Below are 27,391 nucleotides of genomic sequence, written 5' to 3'. Positions count from 1 at the left end.
GGCTCAAGGAACACTCTTCTGAGTTTAAACACTTCCGCTGACCACCAAACTCCCCAGACATGAACATTATTGAGCCAAACTGGGATGCCGTGCAATGTGCTGTTCAGAAGAGATCTCCACCACCTCGTACTCTTACAGATATATGGACTGCCCTGCAGGATACATGGTGTCAGTTGCCTCCAGCACTATTTCAGGTAGTTGAGTCCATGTCACATTGTGTTGTGGCACTTCTGCATGCTCGCAGGGACCCTACACAATATTAGGGAGGTGTACCATTTTATTTGGCTCTTCAGTGTATGTTTCTTTTTTGTTTTGTGGAGTACACAATTTTGCATTTCTGAACATTTAAAGCAAATTGCCAATCTTTGCACCACATTGGAATCTTATCAAGATCTGACTGAATATTTGTGCACCTTCTTTCAGATAATACTTTATTATAGAAGACTGCACCATCTACAAAAATTCTAAGGTTACTATTAATATCATCTGCAAGGTCACTAATATAAACATGAACAGTAAGAGTCCCAACACACTTTCCTAATGTGCACCCGAAGTTGCATCTACATCTGTCAATGACTGTCCATCCAAGATAACATGCTGCGTGCTCCCTACCAAAAAATCCTCAGCCGAGTGACATTTTCTGCTTGCTACCTCGTTTGATCATAGTTTTGACAACAAGTCTGGATGTGCTGTTGAGTCAAATGCTTTTCAGAACTCAAGAAATGCTGCCTCTACCTGACTGCCTTGATCCAAAGCTTTCAGTATATCATGTCAGAAAAGCTGGGGTCCACATGATCAATATTTTTGGAATCCATGCTGGTTGGCATGGAGGAGGTCATTCTGTTCGAAATACCTCATTATGTTTGAGCTCAGAATATATTATAAGATTCTACAACAAACTGGTGTCAAGGATATTGGGTGGTAGTTTTGTGGATCATTTCCACTATCTTCGATAAGGCTAGAAGCTGAAGCAGTGAATTAAAATTTGTGCCACGGCTGGCACTTGAACCCAGTTCTCCTGCCCACTAGGTAAATGGGTTAACCCCTACCTCACTGAAGCAGTACGGCTACCAAAGCTGCATGGACTACCATAGTCCAATTTTGGGTTAAATCCTGTATGTACCTCCATCATCAATAAGGATAGAAGCTGAAGCAACGAATTAAAATCTGTGCCACAGACAGGACTCGAACATGGGTCTTCTGCTTACTAGGCAGATGTGCTAACCACTACACCACCATAGCATTGTGACAAGATTTCCCCATTATATACAAGGCTGAGGTGCTATTCCAGTGCTGGAGAGCAATACTGTTGACTTAAGAAGAGGAAAATGGGCTGAAGGTGTGAACTGAAGTTTGTGTTAGGGAGAACATTGGTCTAGGGTAGCCTGTGGTAGCCACAATGCTGTGATAATGTAGTGGTTAGCACATCTGCCTAGTCAGCGGGAGACTCATGTTCAAGTCCCAGCCGTGGCACAAATTTTAATCTATTGCTTCAGTTTCTATCCTTATCAAAGATAAAGTTTAGATTCATATGTCTCCAGGAAAATGTAATTCCATCAGATCAGTTTCTACTATCCTTCTTGTAAATTGATGTGAACTGTGCTTTCTTCCAAATGCTGAGCATCCCCCCCCCCTCCCCTCCCCCCTCTCCAAGGAACTCCCGTAGATTGTAGTTAAAAGGGGGGCTAACTCAGCTGCAAATTCACTATAGAATCTGATAGGGATACCATCGACCCTGGAGCTTCGTTCAGTTTTAACAATTTCAACTGTTTCTTAACATCACTGACACTAACACTTATTACACTCATCTTTTCAGTGGAATGAGGATTAAATTGAGACAATTCTTGGTTTTTCCATTGCGAAGGAACATTTTAAGATGGAGTTAAGCATTTCATTTTTTGCTTTACTACCCTTAGTTTCAGTTCCCACCTCATTTGTGAGTGACTGACAGTAATCTAGATGCCACTAACAGCCCTTACATACAGCCAGAATTTCTTTGGATTTTGTAAAAGGTCATTTGACAAGATTCTGCTACAGTTAACATTCAAAGCTTCATGCATTGCTCACTTGGTAGCTAAATGCATTTCATTCAGTGTCTTTCTTTCTATAGCCCAATGCTTTGTTTTACCTGTTGTGCGGTAGTCTTTGTTTCTTTAGAAGTTTCTGTGACTGAATCCCATGGAGGGTCCCTCATATTATGAATTGTTCACCTGGATACATATCTGTCCAGTGCATTATCAGTTATTCTTTTAAACTTGAGCCATAGTTCCTCTACATGTTCGTATCCTGTGCTAAAAGTTTGAAGTTCCTCATTGAGCTATGAGTCTACTGATAGTTTGCTGAAGGTATGTATATCTTTCTACATGTTTTAATTATCCTGTGTATTTGGTAATGATTGTTGCCATAATCGTGCCATGCTCACTGATACCAGTCTTCATGTGGACATCCTCAAAGAGGTCATATTTGTTGTCATTAGATCTAATATATTTCCATCGTAAGTGGGGCTCCAATCTATCTGTTCTCAGTAGTTCTCAGAGAAGACATTTAGTAATGTTTTGCAGGATGTATTGTCACACCCATGACTAACAAAACTGTAATTTTCTCAATTGATTGTTGTTTGATTAAAGTCTCCACCAATGATTACAGTACGACAGGGGAACTTACACACGAATGAACTGAGGCCCTCTCTAAAGTTTTTGGTTAGGTCAGGAGGTGTGTATGATGGGCAACAAAAGGATCCAATTACCATTTTATGCCCACTCCTGATACTGAGTCCTGCCCAAGCAGACTCACATGCAACTTCAGCTTCTATCTTGGAGGATTTGAGTTTCTTGTCTACTGTGACAGATAAGCCACTTGCATTTCCCATTAACCTATACTTTCAACGTACATGTAAATTTTCTACAAAAATTTGCTGGGTATTTGCTTGCAGTTAGTTAAGTTGCCTCGAGACATACTCACTTTCTAACTGTTATATTTGACTCACTGCATTAAAACTTTAACAAAGATTATATCTCTTAATTAGTGGGTTATGAAAGTGATTTAAATTGTTAAGTTTGTTCAACTGTGCAAAATATTGAAAATAAAAGTTTTGCTGCCTCTGGAAGCCGTTAGCTTAGGAGACTGCAATATGACCTTGACCCATGAACCAGGATAGATGTTCAGATTACCAGCTATTCATTGTAATCTAATTAAACTATGGATATGTTGCTTATAGGTCAGCAGCACATTCTGTTTTAGACCTACTACACCCTGTACACCACAACTGAGGCATCACGGAGGTGTTTGCATGAACATTATTGGTAATCTCCTTGTTGAAAGAGATATTCCACCTTTAAAGATACACCACCAACAACTCTTAATTAGTTATATGGTTAAGATATATTATAGACTAGAAAATCCCTGTTTCATGACATTTTTCTAAAACCCCAATATTCATCTCATTATGAATCACTTGAAAATGAGAAGAACAGCAGTTATTTGGCGTGGTTAGTGGGTTGTTAAGTCCTTTAATTTATCGCAACATTATAAATGCTGTTGACCACGGGCTTATTACACCTTGGTCTAGGAACTTGGTTCTGCTGTTCGTGCATATAGACAGTCCACCTCTCAAGTAATTGTTAACATGATACTAGCGTCTAACTCTCAAGGAGTAAAAAGTTTTCGTGACTTCCAAGTGATGCTGAGAAAATTATTGGCACTACATGATCTCCCTTTTTTATTTAAAATTCTTCTATTTGCTGGAATTCTCATATACAAGTTTACATACTTAATTTACTCAGAGTTTTAATAGACAAGAAGAATTACAAGCGGATAGAACAGCTGGCCAGTGCTTACTTCCAAGAAGTGAAATTTGTAGCACTGCTGATAGACACATTTAAAAGTGTTAATAACAATATGTAACTTTTGGAAATTATAATAACTTCCTCAGGAAGGAAGGAGGGATAGGTTGTGGCAGGTAGGAAAAGAAGGAAAGATCACTTGGAGCATCAGTTGAGAAAGACTCACCTATAGTGAGGATGCAGTACTATACAAAAACATGTAATGAAGTCATCAACATATAGTGCAGTGTGTTGTCATAAAATTGATCAGAAGATTTTAATATAGTATCACTTCAGAATCTGAAGCTTTTCGCTATTTAAAAAGATACCTCATTATTGGCACTGGCGTCTCCTGACTTTCCACCATCAAGCTTCCATAATTATTATAAAAACTGTTGTATCATGTGTATATTTCTCATGTTAAAAACTTGTAGCATGTTAGTAGACTTGGCTAGGACACTAAACTTGATGAGATTGTTCAGTCAGGACAATGGAATAGAATGGGACTTTGCTCATAGATACACTGTCTTTCCGAATCATTTTATGCAAACGTTTGTATGGTTCCTTTTCCTTGGAAAATACAGGATGGAATAATTACAATATTATGATAAGGGTAGATCAGTGCTCACCATATAGAGGAGTTGTTGAGTCACAGACAGGCACAACAAAAAGACTGCAATACATTTGAGCTTTCAGCCAAAAGGCTTTCTTCTAAAGTAGAAAATACACACAGACTATCACACAAGCACAACTCTCACACACATGACGAATGTCTCTGCTCATTGCCAATGTCTTTGTTCTGCCTGTCTGTGACTCAACATCTCCTCTATATGGGGAATAGCAATACAGCCGTTACATGATATTACCAGTAAGTCAAACAGGAAATGATTATTTTATATATTTCTCACTTTTATTTTATTTTTAAAGTGAATTATTGCTGTTGTTATATTTGTTCCTGCCTTATAATTATTTACCATATTTAATTTCATTTACTTATGTTGTGCTGTTAACCTTTGCCATGGTTTACATTGCTTCTACCACATATTATCCATTTACCTTTACAGTGGTTTACAGATAAGCTAAATTTACATTTATTCTTTTTCTTTTCAACAGACTGGAAATCGCAAAGAAGCGGAAAAGTTGGTGAAGAACATCATAAAACTGGTTGTGAAGTTAGGAGTGCTCTACAGAAATGGGCAGTTCAGCAATGAAGAGCTGCATCATGCAGAACGCTTCAAACAGCGGTTTCATTCAACTGCCATGGCTGTTGTTTCATTTTATGAGGTATGTATATATCTAAAGATATACAGTGACAGCAGAACCTGTGTTCTGATGGATACTTTGTATCTGTATGATTATCACATAACATCGCAGATGAGAAGGAGAAGAATGTATGAAAAATGTGACTAACCTTAAAAGAGATAGATTTTGGAAAAAGTGTTAAGGATGCTGTTCACAGTGATTCATTAATGTTAATTCATTCAGTAATCTTTTTTGTAGATCTTGCCATGAAAAAGAACATGCAGGGACATGCTATGAGTCAAATCATGCACATACAAACAGAAGTAACTATTAAAAACTGCATTAATAATTTACTTTTGTTAAAACTGCTATAAACTATTTGTCCTTATTCAGTCTGCATTTTACAAAATATTGTAAACCCCCCCCCCCCCCCCCCACATGCGGACAAATGCACGAGTTCGCGTGCCCCCCCTTCCCCCCCCCCCCCCCCCCCACACACACACAAAATCACACACAGAGAGAGAGGGAGAGGGAGAGAGAGAGAGAGAAAGAGAGAGAGAGAGAGAGATCCTAGGAATTCCAAACAGGGGTGGCAGCTGCATGGGCTAGGAATAAGATAAAGGTACCAGAGCCGGTGAGGTGCAGCACACAGCAAGGGTGATGTGCAGACATGGATTGGGAGGGGAGACAGGAAAGGGAAATTGGTGGGTGGAGGTTATGGGGGCAGTGGGTCAGCAGAGAGTGAGGCCAGGAGGATAATGGAAGCGAAAGATGTGGTGCAAGGATCACTCCCATTTGTGTAGCTCACATAAGCTGGTGCTGGAAGGAAGGATCCAGTTGCCACAGGTTGTGAAGCAACCACTGAACTTGAGCATGTTGTGCTCAGCTGCTTGTTGTGCCACTGGCTGGTAACTTTATTTTCAGCCATAGTTTGGCAGTGGCCACTCATTCTGGTGGGCAGCTGGTTATCACACCAACATAAACAGCTGTTCAGCAATTGCCCCAGAGTTGGTATGTGTCATACATGCTTCATAGGTGGCCCTGCCTGTTATGAGACAGGATAAGCCAGTGACAGGACTGGAGTAGGAAGTGCTTAGTGGATGGATTGAGCAGATCTTCACTTGGGTCTTCCATAGAGTTGTGATACCTGTGGCAAGTGTGTGGGAGCTGGAATATCATAGCTGTCACATGCCTATATTTATACTGCCTAGTGGCTCCCTTCCATCCTACATTTCACATCATCTGTCCTGCAGTTTACATTTATATTGTCTTTCCTTTATTGTCCATCCTCATCTGTTCCTACCTTTTTCTTCTCATGTCTCCGGCCCTGACCATCGTGGTCATGTGTGACTTGTGAGACCTTGTGGCACCAGTCAGGGCCATTTCAACAGTGTTGCATGCTATTCTATGAATCACCCATCAACCAGATCACAGTTACAACACTATTCTAGTAACAAACCACTAAATTTCATCTCCAGTTGACCCAGCCCTTTTCACACATTGCTTCCGTCAGAATTTTATGTCTTTCCTTTTTGGTTTCCACACTGAATATAACTTACATGCAATAAACCACATACAAAAGGATGGAAGAAATTGTGGTGAGGGCAGTAGATAGTCCTGTGACATGAGTTAAGTTACAGGACTATTTTATTGCCCTCGGCATAATTTCTTCCACCCTTTTCATTTCCTAAACTCATGCTTTGTTATCCAGTTCCCTCTATTTAAAGCTTTCAGTTGTCTTTTTCCCCATGTCATTTCATATTTTCCTAGCACCATCCCAGCCTAAACAGACCCTGCTCCATCTATCTGCATCAGTTCAGAAAAGCGCCCCTTTTCCTAGCTGAAGCCCAGTGCCACAACATGTTCCTTAAACGCAGCCTAAGCCATAGAATCCCCCCGTCCCAAATACCTAACCATAAAAATCCCTTTTCAGGAACTGAGCCTTCCTTTCACAGTGATCTTTATCTTTTCAAATTCTACCAGTCCCTATTTCTCACAAACCTGGTACTGCAAAAGCCCAACTCCATGGCACAGGCAATCCAGAACCATCTCTGCTCCCTCTGAAAAATACTGTTACTGTGCAATCCTGACTACATGCACCTTTTTTCCATGTTTGAAATCCTTGCCCTGCAACACCTGGAAGATCATCCCAGACATCAACTCAATTAATCTTCCAACATATGGACATTCTACCCTCAACTTACCTATCCTACCCATAGTGAAACCCCTCACCAATCCCTCATAGCACCGAGATCTTGCCTAGCTGACATTTTAAATTTGCCACATCCTCCAAAACTCTCTCCCTTGAAATTCAGAACCCAAACACAAAAAAACTCAACCCCCTTCCCCCAAGTATTAATCCTATCCAAAGGTGTCACCTTCAGCCTGCACCCAAGGTTAACCATGTGGAAACATCTCTTCTACAGCAAAAATTCTCTCCCATACAGGCTGGCCAACCATGGATGGTGTATCTGCAGTGACAAGAATTCTCTTGCCTAGTATGCTGAAAGTCTCGCTAGGGACTCTACAGACAGGCACTACCCCCTCCCCCCCAAACCTAGTCTGCAAACAGTTTTCTCATGCCACATCATCACACTCCCCTAATCCTCCCACCTCCCCCAAGAATCAGCTACAAAGAACTGTCCCCCTCATCACCCTCACCTAGAAAACTGAACAATATCGTATGACAGGAATTTTTGACTATGTATCATCACGCTTGGAATTAAGGGAGTTTCTACCCGAGATCTTTCCCACTCTTCCTAAAGTGGTATTCCATTGCCCTCCCATTCTACGTCCTCCCGTGTTTTCTTTCCATTGCATTTATCAGCTCGCTTAAGTAAAATCATGAACATGAACATTTCTGCATATGGCTGTTAACTGATTTCATTTGGTTGCAATGGGAAGTTTGCCCAATTGTCATTTACATGTACATGTATATGGCCTGTAGCAAGGAGTACGTCGTGTACCATTACCATTACCATTTCTGGCTCACCTTCCTTACTATCCCATATCGTCTTTGCAGATGTCATTTAAAAACAATGATGTTTTATTGAAATTATAACCAATAAAATGTATTGATACCCACAAAAAGATTAACCCACACTGCTGGAATAACAGCAACTGAGAATAAAATTTGCGCCCCCCAAGATTCCGTTGCTGACCCACAAATGGTCTTGACTGAAGTAGTTCTCATTTAAGGCCATTCAAGTTTTCTCTCTTTATTTTTTAATCGATGTTTCCTGATGACACAAATAAAATGAAAGAAAATGATCATACGGCATTCATTGTCTGGAGTTCCCACATGGGTAAGTTCGGCCAGAAAGTTACGACTCTATTGATAGGGGTCTAAATCAAACACAACAGCCACGGCAAAGACAATTATCGAATAGGAAACAACTGTAATCTAAAAAAACTCATATTACATAATTCTAAACAATTATCAATGATTAACAATATCATTTCCGATCAGGTAACTCACTGAAACCGATAAGCTGATTTAGAAACACTTGTATAAATGCTAAAAAAAATATTTTTTGAACCACATTTTAATTTGTCTTTGTTGGCATGCCTCAACAATGTATTCTAAATGAAATATTATGGAATGTACCATGGCTTAAGTTTCTTGAAAGTGAATGTGAAGTTTATTAGGATTATTGGTAGCATTGCCACCTCACCAATTTTTGACAGGATTGTCTACATATTAGAGTACTGTCCAGGAACCTTTGTGCTGAATTTACACTTCATGAGAACAAAGTGAAGCAGTGATATGTGACTTTCCTCCCTCAGGTGCTTAACATGGTTCAGAACACACAATTTCCTGTTAAATTGGATATTATTGGGTAGTGAAGTTGCCAGCAGCACATTTCATGTCCAGCTTGAACATTTACGAATTGTAAATGATCATTGTTCTGAAAAGGTGTTTTGTGCTTCCTCTGATGATGAAAACAGTTCATCAAGTTTGTTCTGATGAAAAATGTTACAACAAAGAACCAAGAACAAAAATTGGTTAGAAAACAAAGATTTTTTCACAAGACAGATGAAAGAAAAAGACTTTACAGCAAAATGTGTAAATTTGCCCCATCATGTTTGTGATCAAAATTCAATGAAGAAAAGTTGTAGTGGCTCATCAGAAGACACAAAAACACATTCTGGCACAACAGCAGTGCCACAAAAATAAAATTGGCCAAGTGCTAGTACGACTCACTCTCTCAGGGTTCCATACAAACTTAATTATGTATACAGATAGTTATTCTATCCAAAGAATCGAGAATATCTACAGTTTTGATACTGGCAAGATATTGGTCCTTGGAATTCCATGAATGTCATATGATATAATTATGAATTAACAATTTTCAGATTTTTTTCTTTAACTGATACTATAAAACTTTGCCTTTTGACAAATTTCATAATTCTATGTCAGTGGGAAGCACCCTATAACTTTCGATGAGTGAGTTTACGAGTACAAAAAAAAGGGACCTAATCGGCCATATCTTTAGACTACACTGACTTGGAAGCTTAAATCTTTTATGCTGCCAAGGACCACATACTTTAGTATGTGACATAAATTTCATCTTCGTACATATACCCATTCCAGAGAAAAAGGGATCTTAATAGACAGACAGACAGACTGACAACAAAGTGACCCTATAAGAGTTCCGATTTTACTGATTCATGTATGGAATGCTAAAACAATCACAACTTTCTTTGTGAAGAAACGTATGTCCAATGTCATGATACGTGCTGAAGTTGCATCTGGTGTAAAACATGGCCTTAGCCACAAGTCACAGGATTATCATTGCATCATTCCTTATTTCCAGACAGTAATACTGCATCTAAAATTTCGTGTGGAAGAACTAAGACAACAACTATATCGAAAAAATTCTTGGTTCATATAGTCATGATGAGCTTCATAAAGTTTTTTTTTTGTGTCCTCAGTCACTTCAAACTGAGGAAATATAAAACTGCAGGATACATCAGAGATTGCTAGATTTTTATGAAGACTCCAAAGAAACCCACAAAGATATTTTTCATAGAATAGAGAACATTAAAGAATGTCTTTCATCTTAACCAAGTAAGGTCCTACAATGCTGACAGTGCTCTAGTGAACTATGGCAAAAAAAATCTGTTTTTGTCTTACTGAAAAACAAGAATCCATTGACTTTGAGAGCCAGTTGAATCTGCCTCACCATAAATTAATAATACCGTAAAACTTGGTCTTAAAACATTTGATTATAATGCTAGAGTTCTCAAAATCGGCAGTGAATTTTGTTTCTCTGTGCCACATGTTCAGTCACTGAGAGAATTTTAGAGTTAGTGGAGATGTTTAAACTGGCACTCACTACATCCTGCAATTGACGGAATTGTATACTGCTGGCCTACCAGCAACTATTTTATTTCAGAGCTTGAGAAAGATTGTTCAAGACTGATTTGGTAGTTTGTGGCATCAAATGTGCAGCATGACGCTGAAGATACTGAACTTCTTTTCCTGAAAGCTATTGGTTTTCTGCACTATATTTTGCCCCAGTTTGAAACTGCCATTAGAAAACTGGAAAACAGCTTAGTTACTTCTGTTGAGTTGGACAGAATAATAAGCTTCCTTAAGAGCAACCTAGATAGCAGGAAGCAAGATAAACTATTAGGAAAGAAATATAATGAAGCCGTGGAAGAAATAGCAAATCACAGACGTTGAGCTATGAAAACGAGTCACAATCTTTTTTGACGCAATGCATTAATTATTTGTCACAAAAATATGACTTTTATGAGAACAATGTGTTCAGTCTTTTTGCTTAAACAACAGGAAGATTTTCATCTGCAATGGCACTGTGTTTTAAAGGTTACCAACAAATTGAATTTCAACCTCGATGAAGATCAGTTATGCAGTGAATTCTGTGATTTCCAGGAGGCATAAGCTGGGCATGACAAAAAGAAAGCAGAAGACCAGGTTTGGGTAGATTTCTTTAAGCAGCAGACCACAATTGACATCTCCCATTCTCAGTTGCTTAGCGTATGTTACACATAATTTCAGTTCCTGCCAGTAAATCGTTTGGTGAAAGAATTTTCAATATGATCTAGAACCAGCGATCAGACTAAAGAAACTGGATGTTCAGGGTTGTGGTGAAAAGAGAACTTCCAATAAAAGTGAACTTTTCTGAATGTTGTAGTGAATTCCTGAATCTTCTTAAAAAGGAAAGGGGGGGGGGGGCAGTAAAGGACTACTGAAAGCAGCAAAGAACTACACAAAATAGGCATTCAAAAATACAAAACAGTGGTCATGTTACTTTTGGACATTTTCTTCAGGATTTTTTTCTCTGTGTTTTTTGTCTAGACTTTGAACTGGACTTTTTATATTGCATTTAAATGTTCATTAAAAAATTCATTCTTTGTTTAAATGGCAAATCTGTACATTACAAGGAAGAGTGAAAAAGAGAAGACTTTCTCTTTTATTTTTGTGTTAACACAATATTAAAACTACATTTTTGTATGTTTTGAAATTATACATACAACAAATTGAGTACATTACTAATGATATTTATTGTAAAATATTAGCATTTTCTTCACTTCATTTGATTGAGACTTTCTTGAAAGATGGCATGCCTAGTTAATAGTGTTTCCAAAGTGTAGTAATAAATGATAATTTGTTATTGTGTGTCTTATTATGTTTGCATTTACGTATTTTATAAAGAGGATAGTTAACTTGTTCATGTAGAGAATAATACTAGAAATTTAGGATATTAGATTTTTAAAACGAAACTGCCACCAAGTAAAAAAAAAGATTAAGTGGCACATTGATTTCCTGTGCAAGTGCACATGATATAGTTGTATTTTTTTCCACACTTATTCTTATTTCATATTTCAGGTGGATTTCAGTTATGATCGTATGTATCTTCTAACTGCCCTGGCTGAAGCTCGTACAGCACTGGGTTTACTGGTTGGACGCCACCTTACTGACAAGAGCATCACACGAATTGACTCAATTTTCAACTTCTTTGGTGATCCCCAGTTCCTCGACACAGTATTTCGACGAGATTCTGAACTTCGGCCAGAACTAGGGCGAGTGGTTGAAGACATGAACCGAGCAATGGATGAAGGTGGCATGTAGTGACTGTGACATTCCCTTCTGGTTGTCTGTCAGCCTCAGGTAGTTGTGTGTGCACCAATAAAAGTAAAGGTACACTAGACTGTTGGGACAGTTTATCAAGCTTATCACCAGCGATGAAGATTATCTACCACTAGCTGGAACAAATGAATCTATTGCTTATTGAATGAGTACCACGTGGTGTTAATATTGCCATAAATTGTATCAGCATTTTTTAAATATCTTGCCAGGTATATACATTGTGGAAAAGAGGTTGGTTTTTGCAAATTTCTGTACTACCTCTGTAGAAGTACAGAATTAATTTTTCTCCCCAAAGATATGGCCTTGTAGGCAGCCACATTCCATATCATTGTTGTAGAGTGGTATAGTTGTCTGCTGAACTAAGTAGCATGAAGGCAGGTCCCAGTTCTTTCGCTGTGTGCTTTGATTTTTTCAAATAACTCACTAATGCATCCTCACATCCTTCTTACATTTCACTGGCAAATTTCACAAAATCAGTTTGATTTTGCTTAAAAAATTTGCTACAGTTTAGCAAATTAGTAGCACTTAGTAAAAAAATCTACAGATTTTCAAAATGTTGCTCAAAGCTTGTTTTTAAATAGTCTGTAATGACTCAGCTTTGTGTAAGAAAAAGGACTTGAATAAGAGGGCTACAGGTAAGTGAATACTTAACTCACAAATGGAGATACAACTGGCAAAGAAAAAGTATACTGAATATGGATTCATCAGTTTTTGAACCCACCATATGATTGTCACAAGTGAAGTTATTTGTCACTCCTGCAACTACAATAATTGTCATGTTCTGAATTTTGCACCTAGTTTTCCCCACAGTTCGAGCTATACTTCCCGGATAAAAATTTGTGTAATATAACATTTCATTAAAGAACTTACAATTGTACATAAACTAATCTACATGCAATCCTTATACAGTAACAGCACCTTTCATTGCAAGAAGTCACTGCCATATTTTGAGAATTTATTTGATTATAAAGTTGTGTCAATAAACAAATATTTGCTGCATATATTTTGATAAACTATTTGACTAGTCTTCTAGTAATGTGCACATCAAACTGTTTATGCACTGTGTCATTTTATAAAAAACCTCATACAAGTCACTGCCTTTGTTTTGCTGATGTTTGTTCAAGCAAGTGAAATTCACAGAGAAATGAGATAAGATAAATTTATTATCAGTAACTCATAAATGTGTAAGATAACATTTTGCATCTGTTAATTTATGTATATACATATCACAAATGACCAAGGTACATCCAAAGTTTTGTAATGCATCTATACAATGTAACCATATAGTATTATAAAATGCATTAAATAGTGTAGAAGTGTCAAAAGAAACAAAAAAATACTTTCAGAAAAGGTATGTATCTCAGTGAAACAATAGGAATCTGTTTGATCAGCAACATTGTGCTAAAGCCCTGTGGACAGTTTGAATAAAAGTCTTACACTTTCACAGTTTAACAAAAAATTATAACAGTTAACCAAGGCACACACACACACACACTCCCACTCTCTCTCTCTCTCTCTCTCTCTCTCTCTCTCTCTTTCTGCTAATTCTTCTGCTGTCCTATCTTAATGTCTGGTAATGCCTTTGTTTGAAAATATTTTCTATGAGTGTGCTTACTTTCCATCTGCTAGTGTAATGGCATTGGACTAAGAGAGCTTATCTTGCGTATATGAAAATACAACCAAACATGGGAAACACTAGCTGGGATAGTTTTCATATCTTACAAGTTAATTTAAAAACCTTACAACGATATAGGAATGCATGCTCAATTGTGATCCTTGCTGTAATGGAACTGCCCCACTCATTTTGCTCATTGGTAGTGAAATCAAATAGTATGACACAAGTAGTTATTTGTTTTCCAAGTTGTATGCATCCTGTTCAAAGCATGTGTGTATTCTGGTAACATGTAGTTGTAACTCCTGATCACTCCAGTAAAGAAGGCAGTAATTTTTAAATACCTTCCTAATTTCATTGACTCTGTTAAAAATCTAGTTAAAATCCATTTGAATAGAATAGTCACATGTATCGTGTAATATTGCAGACATTAACCCATTTTATTTCATAAACATGCAAGTAAGAGACTACCTTCTGGAAACCAAATAGTGCACGCCATTGGGCTTCTGCTGTTCATACTGATGACAGATTTTACACTTGTCATAACTAAAGGCATAAATGAATTCTGTAGATCAGGTAACCAAACATCAGTAAAATGTTATTCTGTCAAAAGATACTTTGTAAACTACAGTGAAAATTTTACTTTGCTGTATTTGAGACTTGATGAAATGATATGCATTGTGACATAATAATAAGAGTGTAGCTGTCCTTTGTGATAACTTGATTTACTGTTTATGCACCATTCACATGATAAATTGTGTGTGGGGGGGGATTGAAAGGGAAAAGAAAGAACAAAAATTATGAACTTCAAAATTTGATGCTTCTATTTTACGAGGCTCAAGGGGAACAAATGGTTGCTGGTACAACAATGCAATAGCTATTTTTAATTAACTGTTAAAGCTCATGCAGAAGCATAGTCAGATCTAGACTTATGCTCCAAGATATACAGGATGTTTTTTGTGCTTTCTTCATCTGTCAAATGAATTATTGTTAAGCCTAGCGACTACAGTGTAGAGGGGAGTGCATATCTTGTACGAAATTGTATTACTGTGTCTATAACTATTTATTATACTTGATCCTGCTTGTTATCAGGTGTAGTACACAATGCACATAGTTATTTTTTCCTGTATGTCTACTCATTAATGTAATGTAACTGTTATCCTTTGTGCATATTATATTACTCCATACCTGTGACCATATACAAAATGAAGGCAGTACATTCCACTTCCATTCTATGCTAGTGTTTTTATAGTGCAAAGTTACGATTTTTGTTAAAAATAAGAATACAGGACCCTTATACTGGATAACTTCTTATTAATATGTCACTTTCAGCAATTTCAGTAACTTTAAATTGCATTTTCAGCTAGTAAAGACAAAATGAGATACTATATTTTGATACTGCACTTCAAAATAAGACAATAAAGAGTCCGCGGAAGGATACTGTTCCACATTGAGAAACAGGCTTGTAACAATAGTAATTTCTTTATAAATTAATATTATCATAGACCATTCACGTTAATTTTCCTGTTGCAGTTTTTACTAACTAAAATCATTGGAACAATTTTGAGGTCTATGATGAATATTTACATAAAAAACTGATATAGAAAGCTGAAGTTAAAAGCTTGAAACTTAGATACAAGACCAAAATAAAATATTATACTAAATGGGCAAAATAAGGTAACACAGAAGTTATGCTGTAACTTTCATATCCTTTGAAAGTATAGCATCTTTATTGTGGATGTTTCTTAATATCTCCCATCAAAATACCTTTGATTTCAGTTTTATCTTTTTTTTTTTAGTAGTTTTGTTCTTACATTGAAACATATTTTTTATTCTACTTCTCATTGGTCTAAGGCACCTTTGTATTTTTAAAAACAAAACCATTACAGAACATTCATAGAAAATTTCTTATTGATTCCATTTTTATGAAGCTTTTAATTAACAACTCATGCCAATTAACTCAAGCACCCCTGATCATCAAATGAATTGTAATGCACAGGATAATTTTCATAGTGGTACTCTTGTACATAACAGTAACACACATTGTCATGGCTAATTTTGACAGTTACTACCCCAGTTTATTTGGGGTTGCCACTAAATCTGTTAACATGTTGCCAACTTTGACTGAAACAATTTAAAAATGAATGGTGTAGATGCCATTACGTAAAGCCTTTGCTGCTGCTCGTAGACCTTGCATCAGCAAATCAATACAACACCATCAGTCTCTTAGTGGAGTTGGCAGCTATCACAGCACCTAGTGTTTGACAAGGCAATGGTCGTAGGGTGTATACGGGGGTAATCCCACAAGTAAGGTCTCCTATTTTTTTTTATAAGTACGTAGACCTGTTTATTTCTACAGTGGTTTACATCAGTTTACAGCTTGAAAATTTAGCTATTTTTCAATATAATCACTATTTCTGTCAATGCATTTCTGTTGATGCTGTGGCAGCTTTTGTATGCCCATGTCATACCAGCTCACCGCCATGCTGTTCAGAAAGTTATGAACCTCTTCTTTCACCTCGTCATCGGAGCTGAATCGCTTTCTGGCCAAATGTTCTTTTAACCTAGGGAACGGGGTGCCCAGTCAGGACTATAGGATGGGTGGGTGATTATGTTCCACTAAAACCATTGGAGGAGAGCAATGGTTTGCCGAGCGATGCGTGGGCGAGCGTTGTCATGGAGAATTTGTATGCCCTTGCTCAACATTCCTATTCTCCGGTTCCGAAATGCCCGTTTGAGTTTTTTCAGAGTCTCACAGTACCTGTCAGCGTTAATTGCGATCCCAGTGATTCTGCTCCGACGACGAGGTGCAAGCAGAGAATCATAACTTTCTGAATGGCATGGCGACGAGCTAGTATGACATGGGCATACAAAGACTGCCACAGTGTCTACAGTAATGCTTCGACAGAAATGGTGATTACGTCGAAAAATAGCTAAATGTTCAAGCTGTAAACTGATGTAAACCATTGTAGAAATAAACAGATCTATGTACCTATAAAAAAAATAGGAGACCTTGCTTTTGGGATTACCCTCGTATGTAAAATACCAAGTCAGCCAAAAAGTTTGAAAATCATCCTGTGAATAGTTGCAAGCAAGTCATTTTTTTAGCTTTTTATGCAGTTCCTACTACCAAGAAAACTATGTAAATAACATTGGATGTTATGTTTCTTTCAGTAATTGAATGGAAGTGAAAATGCTGTAAAGGAAATATGTATGTTATTCCTCAAGGCATAAAAGATTGTTTGTTGTGAATGTAATTAATTGCTCAATATTGTGTTACTTATGTTGTCAACACTGGTCTAAATACCGAAATACGTATGGAATTTTGTAATGCCAACAATAGCAAATCATTTTCGCTTCTATTATTTATTGGCTATGTGCTCCACGAGTTAACTGACAGTTTTCGAGGACAAATTTTATTAGCGTGCTAAATATCAGTGTACACTGAAAACACTTTAGCACTGCTTCTAGTGTGAAGATCCATATTTATACATTTGACCAAAAAAAGACCATATCTAGTATAAGACTCTTTTGTATGAAAAAGTGTATCACAGTAATCTCACTATTGTAATGAATGTTTATAAGTCTGGTAGGATGCTTGTAAATGTATGATATTTGTAAACTTTTGTAAAGCACTGTTTGTATTTTATTGTTATTAAACCAGTCAGTTAAAAGTTATAAATTCTGACCTGAAAGTACAGGGTGTTCCACATAAAACATGCCTCATGCTTGAGATTTTAGTAACAATGAACTAACAAAAAAAGAATAGGTAATAGTAATGTTCATAAACATGTAGTTCCCTGTTTATAAGAGATGCTGGAAGTGGTGGCCATGGGCATCCAGATATTGCTGACTTCATGTGAAGCAATTCAATTAGTGATGATTAATTGGTACATGAGGTGTACATTTTATGTGGGACATCATTCAAACCTTACACTTCCCACAGCAGATTTGCAAAACTCATAACAACTACAAAGTAATGCTATGCTCATTAAACTTTTCTTTTCCTATTTTGTTTGGCAATAGTAAGGTGCAGCAAAATTGGGGAGGGGGGAAAAGGGAGAGAAGAAGTAGCATCAGACACTCAGCCACTAACACCAGGACAGCAAAAATCCATTGCTTAAAAACAGCTTTTTTTTCCACATTTCCTGTAAATTAGCAGTGAAAATAAGAAAGAGAAACTATCTCCCCATGAGGAGAAATGAGCATACAAAAATGGGCTTTAGTTCAGTTACTGGATTTAAGAATACGCAGCCATTATGGCGAATCTTCATCATGTGATCATGCAATGAAGCACAAACTGAACACTTACCCTTTAGATTGTGCAGACATTTTTAACATAGAGCATGCATTTGCCAACTCAGCTTTGTGAAGTAAAAATTTTGCCAAACAAAGATCAGTATTTTAATAGGATGGATAAAAACCGAAAACTGGGCCAAACGAAGATCAATATTTCAATAGGATAGATAAAAAAAAAAATCCTATCACCAAAGAGTGGCACAAAAAAACATATGGAAACACACGATCTTTTGGAGGCAGTGGCACCTTCTGGCAGAAAGACTCAAGTGAAAGGAATGGGGATGAAGAAAAAGGTTTAGGAAATGGGAAGAGTTACAGAAAAGTCAGCCAAAATCTTGGATCAGGGCAGACTTACTGGAGGGGGATAAGGAAAGACTGATCAATAATTGTTATATTATAATAGTTGACTTCATAATTTTACTATATACTAATTGTACATTAAAGTGCCTGGCAGAGGGTTCACAAACCACCTTCACAATTCTCTTTTATTCCAATCTCGTATAGCGCACGGGAAGAATGAACACCTATATCTTTCCATACGAGCTCTGATTTCCCTTATTTTATCTTTGTGATTGTTCCACCCTATGTAAGTCGGTGTCAACAAAATATTTTCGTATTCGGAGGAGAAAGTTGGTGATTGGAATTTTGTGAGAAGATTCCATTGCAACGAAAAACGCCTTTCTTTTAATGATGTCCGTCCCAAATATTGTATCATTTCTGTAACACTCTCTCCCATACTTCGCGATAATACAAAGCGTGCTGCCTTTCTTTGAACTTTTTCGATGTACTCAGTCAGTCCTATCTGGTAAGGATACCACAGCGCACAGCTGTATTCTAAAAGAGGACAGACAATTGTATTGTAGGCAGTCTCCTTAGTAGGTCTGTCACATTTTCTAAGTGTCCTGCCACTGAAACACAGTCTTTGGTTAGCCTTCTCCACAACATTTTCTATGTGTTCCTTCCAATTTAAATTGTTCGTAATTGTAATTCCTAGGTATTTAGTTGAATTTACGGATTTTAGATTCGATTGATTTATCATGTAACCGAAGTTTAACGCGTTCTTTTTAGCACTCATGTGGATGACCTCACACTTTTCGTTATTTAAGGTCAACTGCCCCTTTTCACACCATTTCGATATTTCTTCTAAATTGTTTTGCAGTTTGTTTTGATCTTCTGATGACTATTAGTCGATAAACGACAGCGTCATCTGCAAACAACCGAAGATGGCTGCTCAGATTGTGTCCCAAATAGTTTATATAGATAAGGAACAGCAAAGGGTCAATAACACTACATTAGGGAATGCCAAAAATCACTTCTGTTTTACTCAATGACTTTCTGTCAATTACAACGAACTGTGACCCCTCTGACAGGAAATCACAGATCCAATTACATAACTGAGACGATATTCCATAAGCACGCAATTTCACTACGAGCCGCTTGTGTGGTACAGTGTCAAAAGCCTTCCGGAAATCCAGAAATACGGAATTGATCTGAAATCCCTTGTTAATAGCACTCAATACTTCATGTGAATGAAGAACTAGTTGTGTTTCACAGGAATGATGTTTTCTAAACCCAGGTTGACTGTGTGTCAGTAGACTGTTTTCTTCGAGGTAATTCATAATGTTCGAACACAATATATGTTCTAAAATCCTGCTGCATATCGACGTTAACGATATGGTCCTGTAATTTAGTGGATTACTCCTACTACCTTTCTTGAATATTTGTGTGACCTGTGCAACTTTCCAGTCTCTGGGTACTGATCTTTCGTCGAGCGAACGGTTGTATATGATTGTTAAGTATGGAGCTAATGCATCAGCATTCTCCGAAAGGAACCTAACTGGTATACAGTCTGGACCAGAAGACCTGCTTTTATTAAGTGATTTTAAGTTTCTTCACTCTCTCATTAAAAACTTATGCTTACTTCTCCTTGATGTAGAATCACACAATTTGTAAGAAGAAAGGTGTCACAGGACAAGTAATGAGGAAAAAAACAGGAAGTTGTTAATTTGTAATTATATCAAACAAACTTATTTCTTTTGTCATTTGTAATCCCACTTCAAACTTGAAATTAGCTTTCTCGAAAGTCCTGGAATCCCTGGGACTGAGACCTTCTCAGTATCAATGTCGATAATTCAATAATAATTTAAATTCTCAATTCCTGGAAAGGATTGACTGTCTATGTATATAATTAAATTTGTAGGGAATCCGTGGTGTGAGAGTTCTACTTGCACCTGGCCAGTTTTTCACGAAACCTTTTCTTACACAAATGTCGGTGAAACGAGAGAGAAATTGGATTTTAAAAAATCATTTTAAATGCATCTTTCCCGCATGAAGCTATTTCTCATTTGAAGAAGAAAAAAATTAAATTAAAAAATGTCATTTCAGATTAGCCAATGTCAGTCACCCCCTTGGGCATTATCAAGTAACATCACAAAATATAATGCTACATATTTACGGTGTGTCTGTATACAGTCTCCTTTATAGATTGAGCTACTCTTTACTAAATTTCCCCAAGAAACTAAAGTCGACCATTTGTCTTCCCTACTACCTCCCTTACGTGCTTAATCCATTTCATATTGAACTGCAACATTGCACATGCATATTTTATTGATATGACTGTGTCAAGCAGCACACTACTAATGCTATATTAGAACAATATGGAATTGTTTTTCCTACCCATCTGCATTAACTTACATTTTTCTACATTCAGAGCAAGTTGTCCTTCATCAAATCAACTAAAATTTTTGTCTAAGTCATGTTGTATCCTTCTACACTCACAACTTCCCATACACCAGACTGTCATCAGCAAACAGCTGCAGATTGCTACTCACCCTGTCCATCAGATAATTAAAAGTATACAGAGAACAAGAGCAGTTGTATCACACTTTCCTAGGGCACTCCTGATGATATCCTTGTCTCTGATGAACACTCGCTGTCGAGGACATTAAACTAGGTTTTATTATTTAGTAAGTCTTTGAGGTGCTCACTCGCATAGCTGGGAAGCTAATTCCTAATTCATACGCTTGGACCTTCATTGACAGTCTAGAGGGGGGGGGGGGGGCGTCGTGTAAATGCTTTCCAGAAGTCTAGGAATATAGAATCTGCCTGTCGCCACATCATGTGAGAAAAGGGCATTGTGCTTCATAAATCCATGCTGATTTGTGGACAGAAGCTTTTCTGTTCCACAGAAATTTCTTATATTCTAACTTGGAACATATTTAAGAACTCTGAAGTAAACTGATATTAAGGATATTGATTTGCGATTTTGTGGGTCCTTCCTTTTACCCATCTTATATTCGGGAGTCGTCTGCATATTTTCTTTTATCTCATTTAGCTGTACAACCTTCCTGTATGAATGATTTCTTAAACTTTAAAGTTAAAACTTCAGCTTTCCTTTTGCTGTCTTCTGTTGCCACAGCAGACTGGTCAACGAGTGACTGAATAGAAGCCTTCCATCCATTTAGCGATTTCATTAGGACCAGGATTTTCTCGGGTTCTCATCAAGATCTTTTGCTAAGATGTGACAGTGGAAGTTGTATGCTTTGTGCATCAATCATTTTACATATGCATGAGTTTCTTCTAACTTTTGCATGTCGTAATTTCTGCGCTCTTTTTCAAACTGAGGGTGCAACAGTCTGCTTCCTCAGCATTTTCCAAATTTTGTTATCAAATAACTGTGGCTCTTTTCCATCCTTAATCCACTTACTCAGCATGAACTTCCCCAGGGTGTGATTTACAAAAAGTTTAAACTTTGTCCATAATTCCTCTACATCAATCATACTCAACCTAAATAATGTTCATTCATTGTCTTAAGTCAGATGCTTGCAATTACTTATCTTCTCCTTCTAGTTAAGAAAGAGGTATACAGTTGCAGGGAGAAGATGTAGTGCTTCCATCATTCCTTCTTACTGTGTTTAGTTAGATGGTGATCCTCAGCATGAAGCCACTTGAAAGTGATAAAGTTGATCTATGAAGAATGTCATTTGAAACGTCGCAGGGCTCTTCGGTGATTCTGAGTAGTTATTGCAATGTCCTTGGTCCACCAAGGCACTGGCTGGCAATATAGGGGGACCTGTAGAACTGGAGGGAGGGGGGGGGGGCTGTAGAAAGGGGAATAGCAGTTCCAGTGGCATGGGTGACTGCATTGGAGACATCTTGCACAATGTTGTCAGTACAATCTGACAAGGAGAGGGGTGAGAGCGGCAAAAGTAACTAGAGGCTCGCAACTGCCACTTCGCTCTTCAAAGCACCCTCTGTATTGTAATTGGGCATTCTGGCAGTGACAAGGAAGCAACAGTATCGAAAGTGGTAGGTGTTACAAAGTTTTGATGTAGTGACTGAAATAGCGCAGCCACAAGGTTGAGAGAACGCATCATTAGGCAGGTAGCTGGAAAGGTGCCATGGGGAGAAGGGGGGGGGGGGGAGCACAGTTGTTAAGCTGTTCTGCCAGAAAGCCCCTACCAGACAAAGTGATACTCCTTCAAAGGGTGCTGTGCACTGAAGTCCTGTAGCCTACCTGGAGGTAAATAAACTTTGCAAATGATAACCGCTGAGGTTTTTTGCACCTACACCACTATTACTTTTAATGTGGTACAAATGGGAATCCACTCACTGATGACATCTGTGCAACCAATGTACAGGCTCCTCCATATGCCCTCTCAGGGCCAGCATGGTTCCAACAGAATGCACAATAACCACAAAGTGTTGAGGAATAGTTATGAGTGAAGTGCATTCCTTGTAGAGCAATGCGAACTGCAGAAGAGGAGGACGTAAGTTGTAGTAGTTCTGACAGGTGACAAGCTACAGTTCCACTGAATGATCGTGTTACTGCTGCCCAAGTTAGGCATGAAGGGGCCACAAGGACCAGTCATACCCCAGGATCTTTGCCTAACACTGAAGGGAATGGAACCCCTTAAATGAGAATTGGCTCAGAATCCGATTGCATGGGGGATCTGGCACCTCCGGAGTCACCAGAGAAGCCTTGTTCCCATTCTTCTTCTTTTAGTCTGGTGGCTGGGATTCTTGTAAGGGACTATCCACAATGAGTGTAGGAACAAATTAAGAGCAGGCATTCCTAGGACCCACAGGCCGCAGTTGCTTCAGGCACTGGCTGGTGTCTGCCCTCTTGATCTGTTTCCAGGGAAACGAGTCCCATGAGAGAGCCCTGTCACCATTAGAGGCTGGAATATGGAGCTGTTCCTCAGACCGGATGCGGGTAATAGTTCCCAAAGAGAGGAGAGTGGTGGGAGAAGTAGTTTGGAAAAAAAAAGAGAGAGTGGGGGTGATGACTGTGACTTTTGCATAATAGGTCATATCAGCACGATGTAGGGGTTCATATTTTGTTGTGCCTCGGTGCACAACACAGGATCACTATTAGGTGTGTGAGGAAAGTAATGAGACTGATTTTTTTATCTACGAAAAGTTTTTATTTTTCAAACAATATTGTCCCCTTCAAAGTAGTTCCATTCAACAGCTATACACACACCAGTGGAATTTTTGTTCCCGGTATCAGTAGCAGTGCTGAAAGGCATCAACTGGTTGGGGCTTTTAAATGTTGGTCACATTCTTTTGAATCTTCTCCACAAGCCCCCCCTCCCCCCAAGAAAGAAAAAAAGTCCCAAGGACTCAGATCAGGTGAATTGGGAAAGGGGGGGGGGCTGTGGAACAACAGGAATGTCTTTTGAGGTCAAAAATTCCATGATGAAAGTGGTCGTCAGACATGGGGCGCTATTGTCATGATACAGCATCCACTTGTCTGCGATCTCACTTGATTTACAATTTTCCTGAGCATTTCATTTCATGGATATCTTGGTTGACAGTTTGTTACTATTTTAGCACAAACCTTTTGCATGTGCAAAACTTCAGTCAAAATTTGATGTAGGGTGAAAGTGTTTAACATGCCACTTATCACCCTAATAGTTAAATGTCAGTCTGGTCTCACAAGAGCATGCACATGTATGATATTTCCATCAGTTTTTGAAGTTGAAGGTCTGCCTGAGCGAGGTTCATCTTCAACATGTTCTTGGCTTTCCAAAAACGATTTGTAGCATCAAAAAACTTGTGTTTTTGATACGTAATGTTCCCTATAGGACAGAGTCAACTTTCCAATGGTCACACTCGTGGATGCTCCATGTTTAACACAAAACTTGATGGCATAATGTTACTCTAATTTTTGCTGTTTCATTTTTGTAACACACAACAAAAACACAAATTCACTGATGGTGTTCTCAAAAATCATGTGATGGCTATACGGAGCTGAAACTTGGACTGAATATCTGGAAGGGTGAACACACTGGTGTACACAAGTAGAACGACACAGTGTTGCCCGATTGCTCGTGGTGCTGTCAGTCTCATTATTTTTCTCACATAGCTTGCAGATTTATATTCCTTTATTTTTGTTTCTTTCTTGAAGCCTCTGCAAACCAACAAATGTGTAGGATGGAGTTCTGTGTAACTGACACACAAAGGTGCTTGCTCAGGACTACCTTCACAGAGTGATCATTCACACAGTTGCCACATTTGGGTGTGCCATGCAGTGGAATGATATACAACCAAAGCATAAGCATTGGAACCACCTCATGTGTTGTGGAATCTAAGGTTTTGCATCACTCCTGTATAACATGACTTTTCCCAGAAGGACATTCCCTTCAAATGCTAAGATAAAGGTGCCTGTATCTGTTCGATTATCCTTGGGATCTTTCTGGACGTGTCAGACAGAATGTATGCCTCACTACTTGAGATCAGCCCCTAGCTCCTCGTCGGTTTGGAGCATAATGTCTATATGGAAAATGATTCATTGGGCTATATTCACAACTTTTGTGGAGCAATAGTCACTGATATGTCACCCAGACAACCACAAGCCAGAAGGGCTGTAGATTGCGCAACAGAGGCAGCTTTAATCAATAGTGATCCATTTTGGATTTTTCCGAAGACTTGGCTACTCCAAATTTTATTTTCAAAATGTTCTGCAAAAAATAATGGCTTTGTCATAGTAAAAGCATCCCCACTGGATGAATTGTTTCGTGCCCAGACATTTGGCTTGTCCCTCTTCACAGGGGTTAGCCATTGTAGGTAGAGCAAAGCGTTGTAACTGTTGACATTGAAATCTGTACCTGTGTGATGAGATGGCCAGATCAGAATGACTATTGTTTTGCTGTAATTTAATACATTTCTCTTGCTAAACATCATCTTTGATGCCACCTGCTCCAGTCAAGGGCTCTTCCCACAGGCACCATCCAATTGCAGCAAAAGCCATTTGGCACAATGGCCATTGCCGGGAGCCCTGATGCTACAAGATGACGGGCATCTACCCCTTGGTTTGCAGCGAACTATCCTCTCAGTGTGATCCCTGTGTTATCAGAGAGCTCAACCAAAAAGGAACGTAACAGTCCCACCATGTTGGATTGGCTACTGTGTTTGCCTTGAAGTGCATATAAAAATCTGCACAGGTATTGTGTGCAGATGACCTCTATCATTGCCTGTAGCAGGCGCTCTTCAAGGTGTTCTTCCCCAGTCAATCCACACTACAGTAAAAATTTGTAATATGATCAAACCCAGAAGGGCACCAAAAATTACTTCAACTTTAAGGTGATGAATGAATGAATATCCCAAGAAAGGAAAGCAGAACCTGGGGAACAACTAGGTCAACATCAAAGGCTTGACACCAAGAAAGAGGGAGTAAGAGACGGAAGAATAGTCAGAGATGAGAGATTGCAGCATAGCAAGCTCGCCATGCATGTATTCATAAGAGTCATGAGTGAAGTAAAACAATGACAAACCTGGGATGGAATGACAATATGAATTATGATAGATTGCTACTCATCATAGCCATTGAAGAGCTGAAAGGCATATTACATTCTTTAGTTATTGCACAAAGTCCATTAGATGAAGAGAGAGAGAGAGAGAGAAACACACACACACACACACACACACACACACACACACACACAGAGAGAGAGAGAGAGAGAGAGAGAGAGAGGCCATATGATATCTGGGTGCTGAGGTTCCACTGGGGTGAGTGGTGACCTTGGCCAGGGTAGGGATACAGAAGAGGCAGGAATAGGGACAGGCAAGACCGGAAATGTGATTAGTTTCAGGATGAGTTCCTACAGCTTGTGTTGGTGGGGAGGATCCTGATGGCAAAGACTGCTACTCATGCATGGAGCATGCCATGGACAACTGCTGTTGTATTAAATTACAAAGGTGGACAAACACGCTATCGATCAGATGGTTGCAATGTTTTGGATCATCAGTATAAAATATAAATAATGTTAGCTCAAATGTATTGTGTATTGTCTAATGGCAGAACTTCATGAAACAGTAAACAGTGGAAAAAGAATGCTTTGAGTGCTTAAGAGCTACTAAGGAAATTAGAAGAATCAGCTCTTGGAATCTGATGTTTCAGACCTATAGGAGCTTTTTGGCAATGGCATGTCAAGATGCATGCAGCTGGTGCTGATGCCAACAACATGTTTTACAATGATTATGGAAATTATAGGAACTTCAACAGTTCTTGTCCAGACTTTAGGCTAAGCTGTTCCAACTTGAATGCCTACTTGTGGGCAGCCAGGCACAGGTGAGTAAACAGATGATGCACATACAGTTCGACAGATGGGCCATAGCATAGGGGGATCATACTGCCCTGGCCAAGTGGCAGCAGTCACCAAGTAACTCGCATATACACAGAGTGTGTGCAATAGGGTCACCTGGTGGGCTGTATATACACTCCTGGAAATTGAAATAAGAACACCGTGAATTCATTGTCCCAGGAAGGGGAAACTTTATTGACACATTCCTGGGGTCAGATACATCACATGATCACACTGACAGAACCACAGGCACATAGACACAGTCAACAGAGCATGCACAATGTCGGCACTAGTACAGTGTATATCCACCTTTCGCAGCAATGCAGGCTGCTATTCTCCCATGGAGACGATCGTAGAGATGCTGGATGTAGTCCTGTGGAACGGCTTGCCATGCCATTTCCACCTGGCGCCTCAGTTGGACCAGCGTTCGTGCTGGACGTGCAGACCGCGTGAGACGACGCTTCATCCAGTCCCAAACATGCTCAATGGGGGACAGATCCGGAGATCTTGCTGGCCAGGGTAGTTGACTTACACCTTCTAGAGCACGTTGGGTGGCACGGGATACATGCGGACGTGCATTGTCCTGTTGGAACAGCAAGTTCCCTTGCCGGTCTAGGAATGGTAGAACGATGGGTTCGATGACGATTTGGATGTACCGTGCACTATTCAGTGTCCCCTCGACGATCACCAGTGGTGTACGGCCAGTGTAGGA

The 27,391-nt window shown here is 38.8% G+C and overlaps 1 protein-coding gene and 1 non-coding gene across 3 annotated transcripts in view; one reads left to right on the top strand and one right to left on the bottom strand.

Moving 5' to 3' along the window:
- LOC126094554 (tumor necrosis factor alpha-induced protein 8-like protein) overlaps nt 1-17,452 on the top strand; it is a 531,244-nt gene extending 513,792 nt beyond the window's left edge. For both annotated transcript variants that reach the window (XM_049908988.1, XM_049908987.1), the window contains 2 exons: nt 4,935-5,105; nt 11,920-17,452. In XM_049908988.1, the coding sequence (XP_049764945.1) occupies nt 4,935-5,105; nt 11,920-12,162 (414 nt within the window). In that variant the 3' untranslated portion in view covers nt 12,163-17,452. The remainder of the gene's footprint in view (nt 1-4,934; nt 5,106-11,919) is intronic.
- On the bottom strand, nt 1,171-1,242 carry Trnat-agu (transfer RNA threonine (anticodon AGU)). Its single transcript has one exon. It is a non-coding gene; the product is annotated as a tRNA-Thr (tRNA).
- Nucleotides 17,453-27,391: the final 9,939 nt, after the last annotated feature.

Source organism: Schistocerca cancellata, chromosome 8 (assembly GCF_023864275.1).
Source record: "Schistocerca cancellata isolate TAMUIC-IGC-003103 chromosome 8, iqSchCanc2.1, whole genome shotgun sequence".
NCBI lineage: Eukaryota > Metazoa > Arthropoda > Insecta > Orthoptera > Acrididae > Schistocerca > Schistocerca cancellata.
The sequence above is the reverse complement of the archived record's forward strand: the minus strand, read 5'-3'. Positions and strand labels throughout refer to the sequence as shown.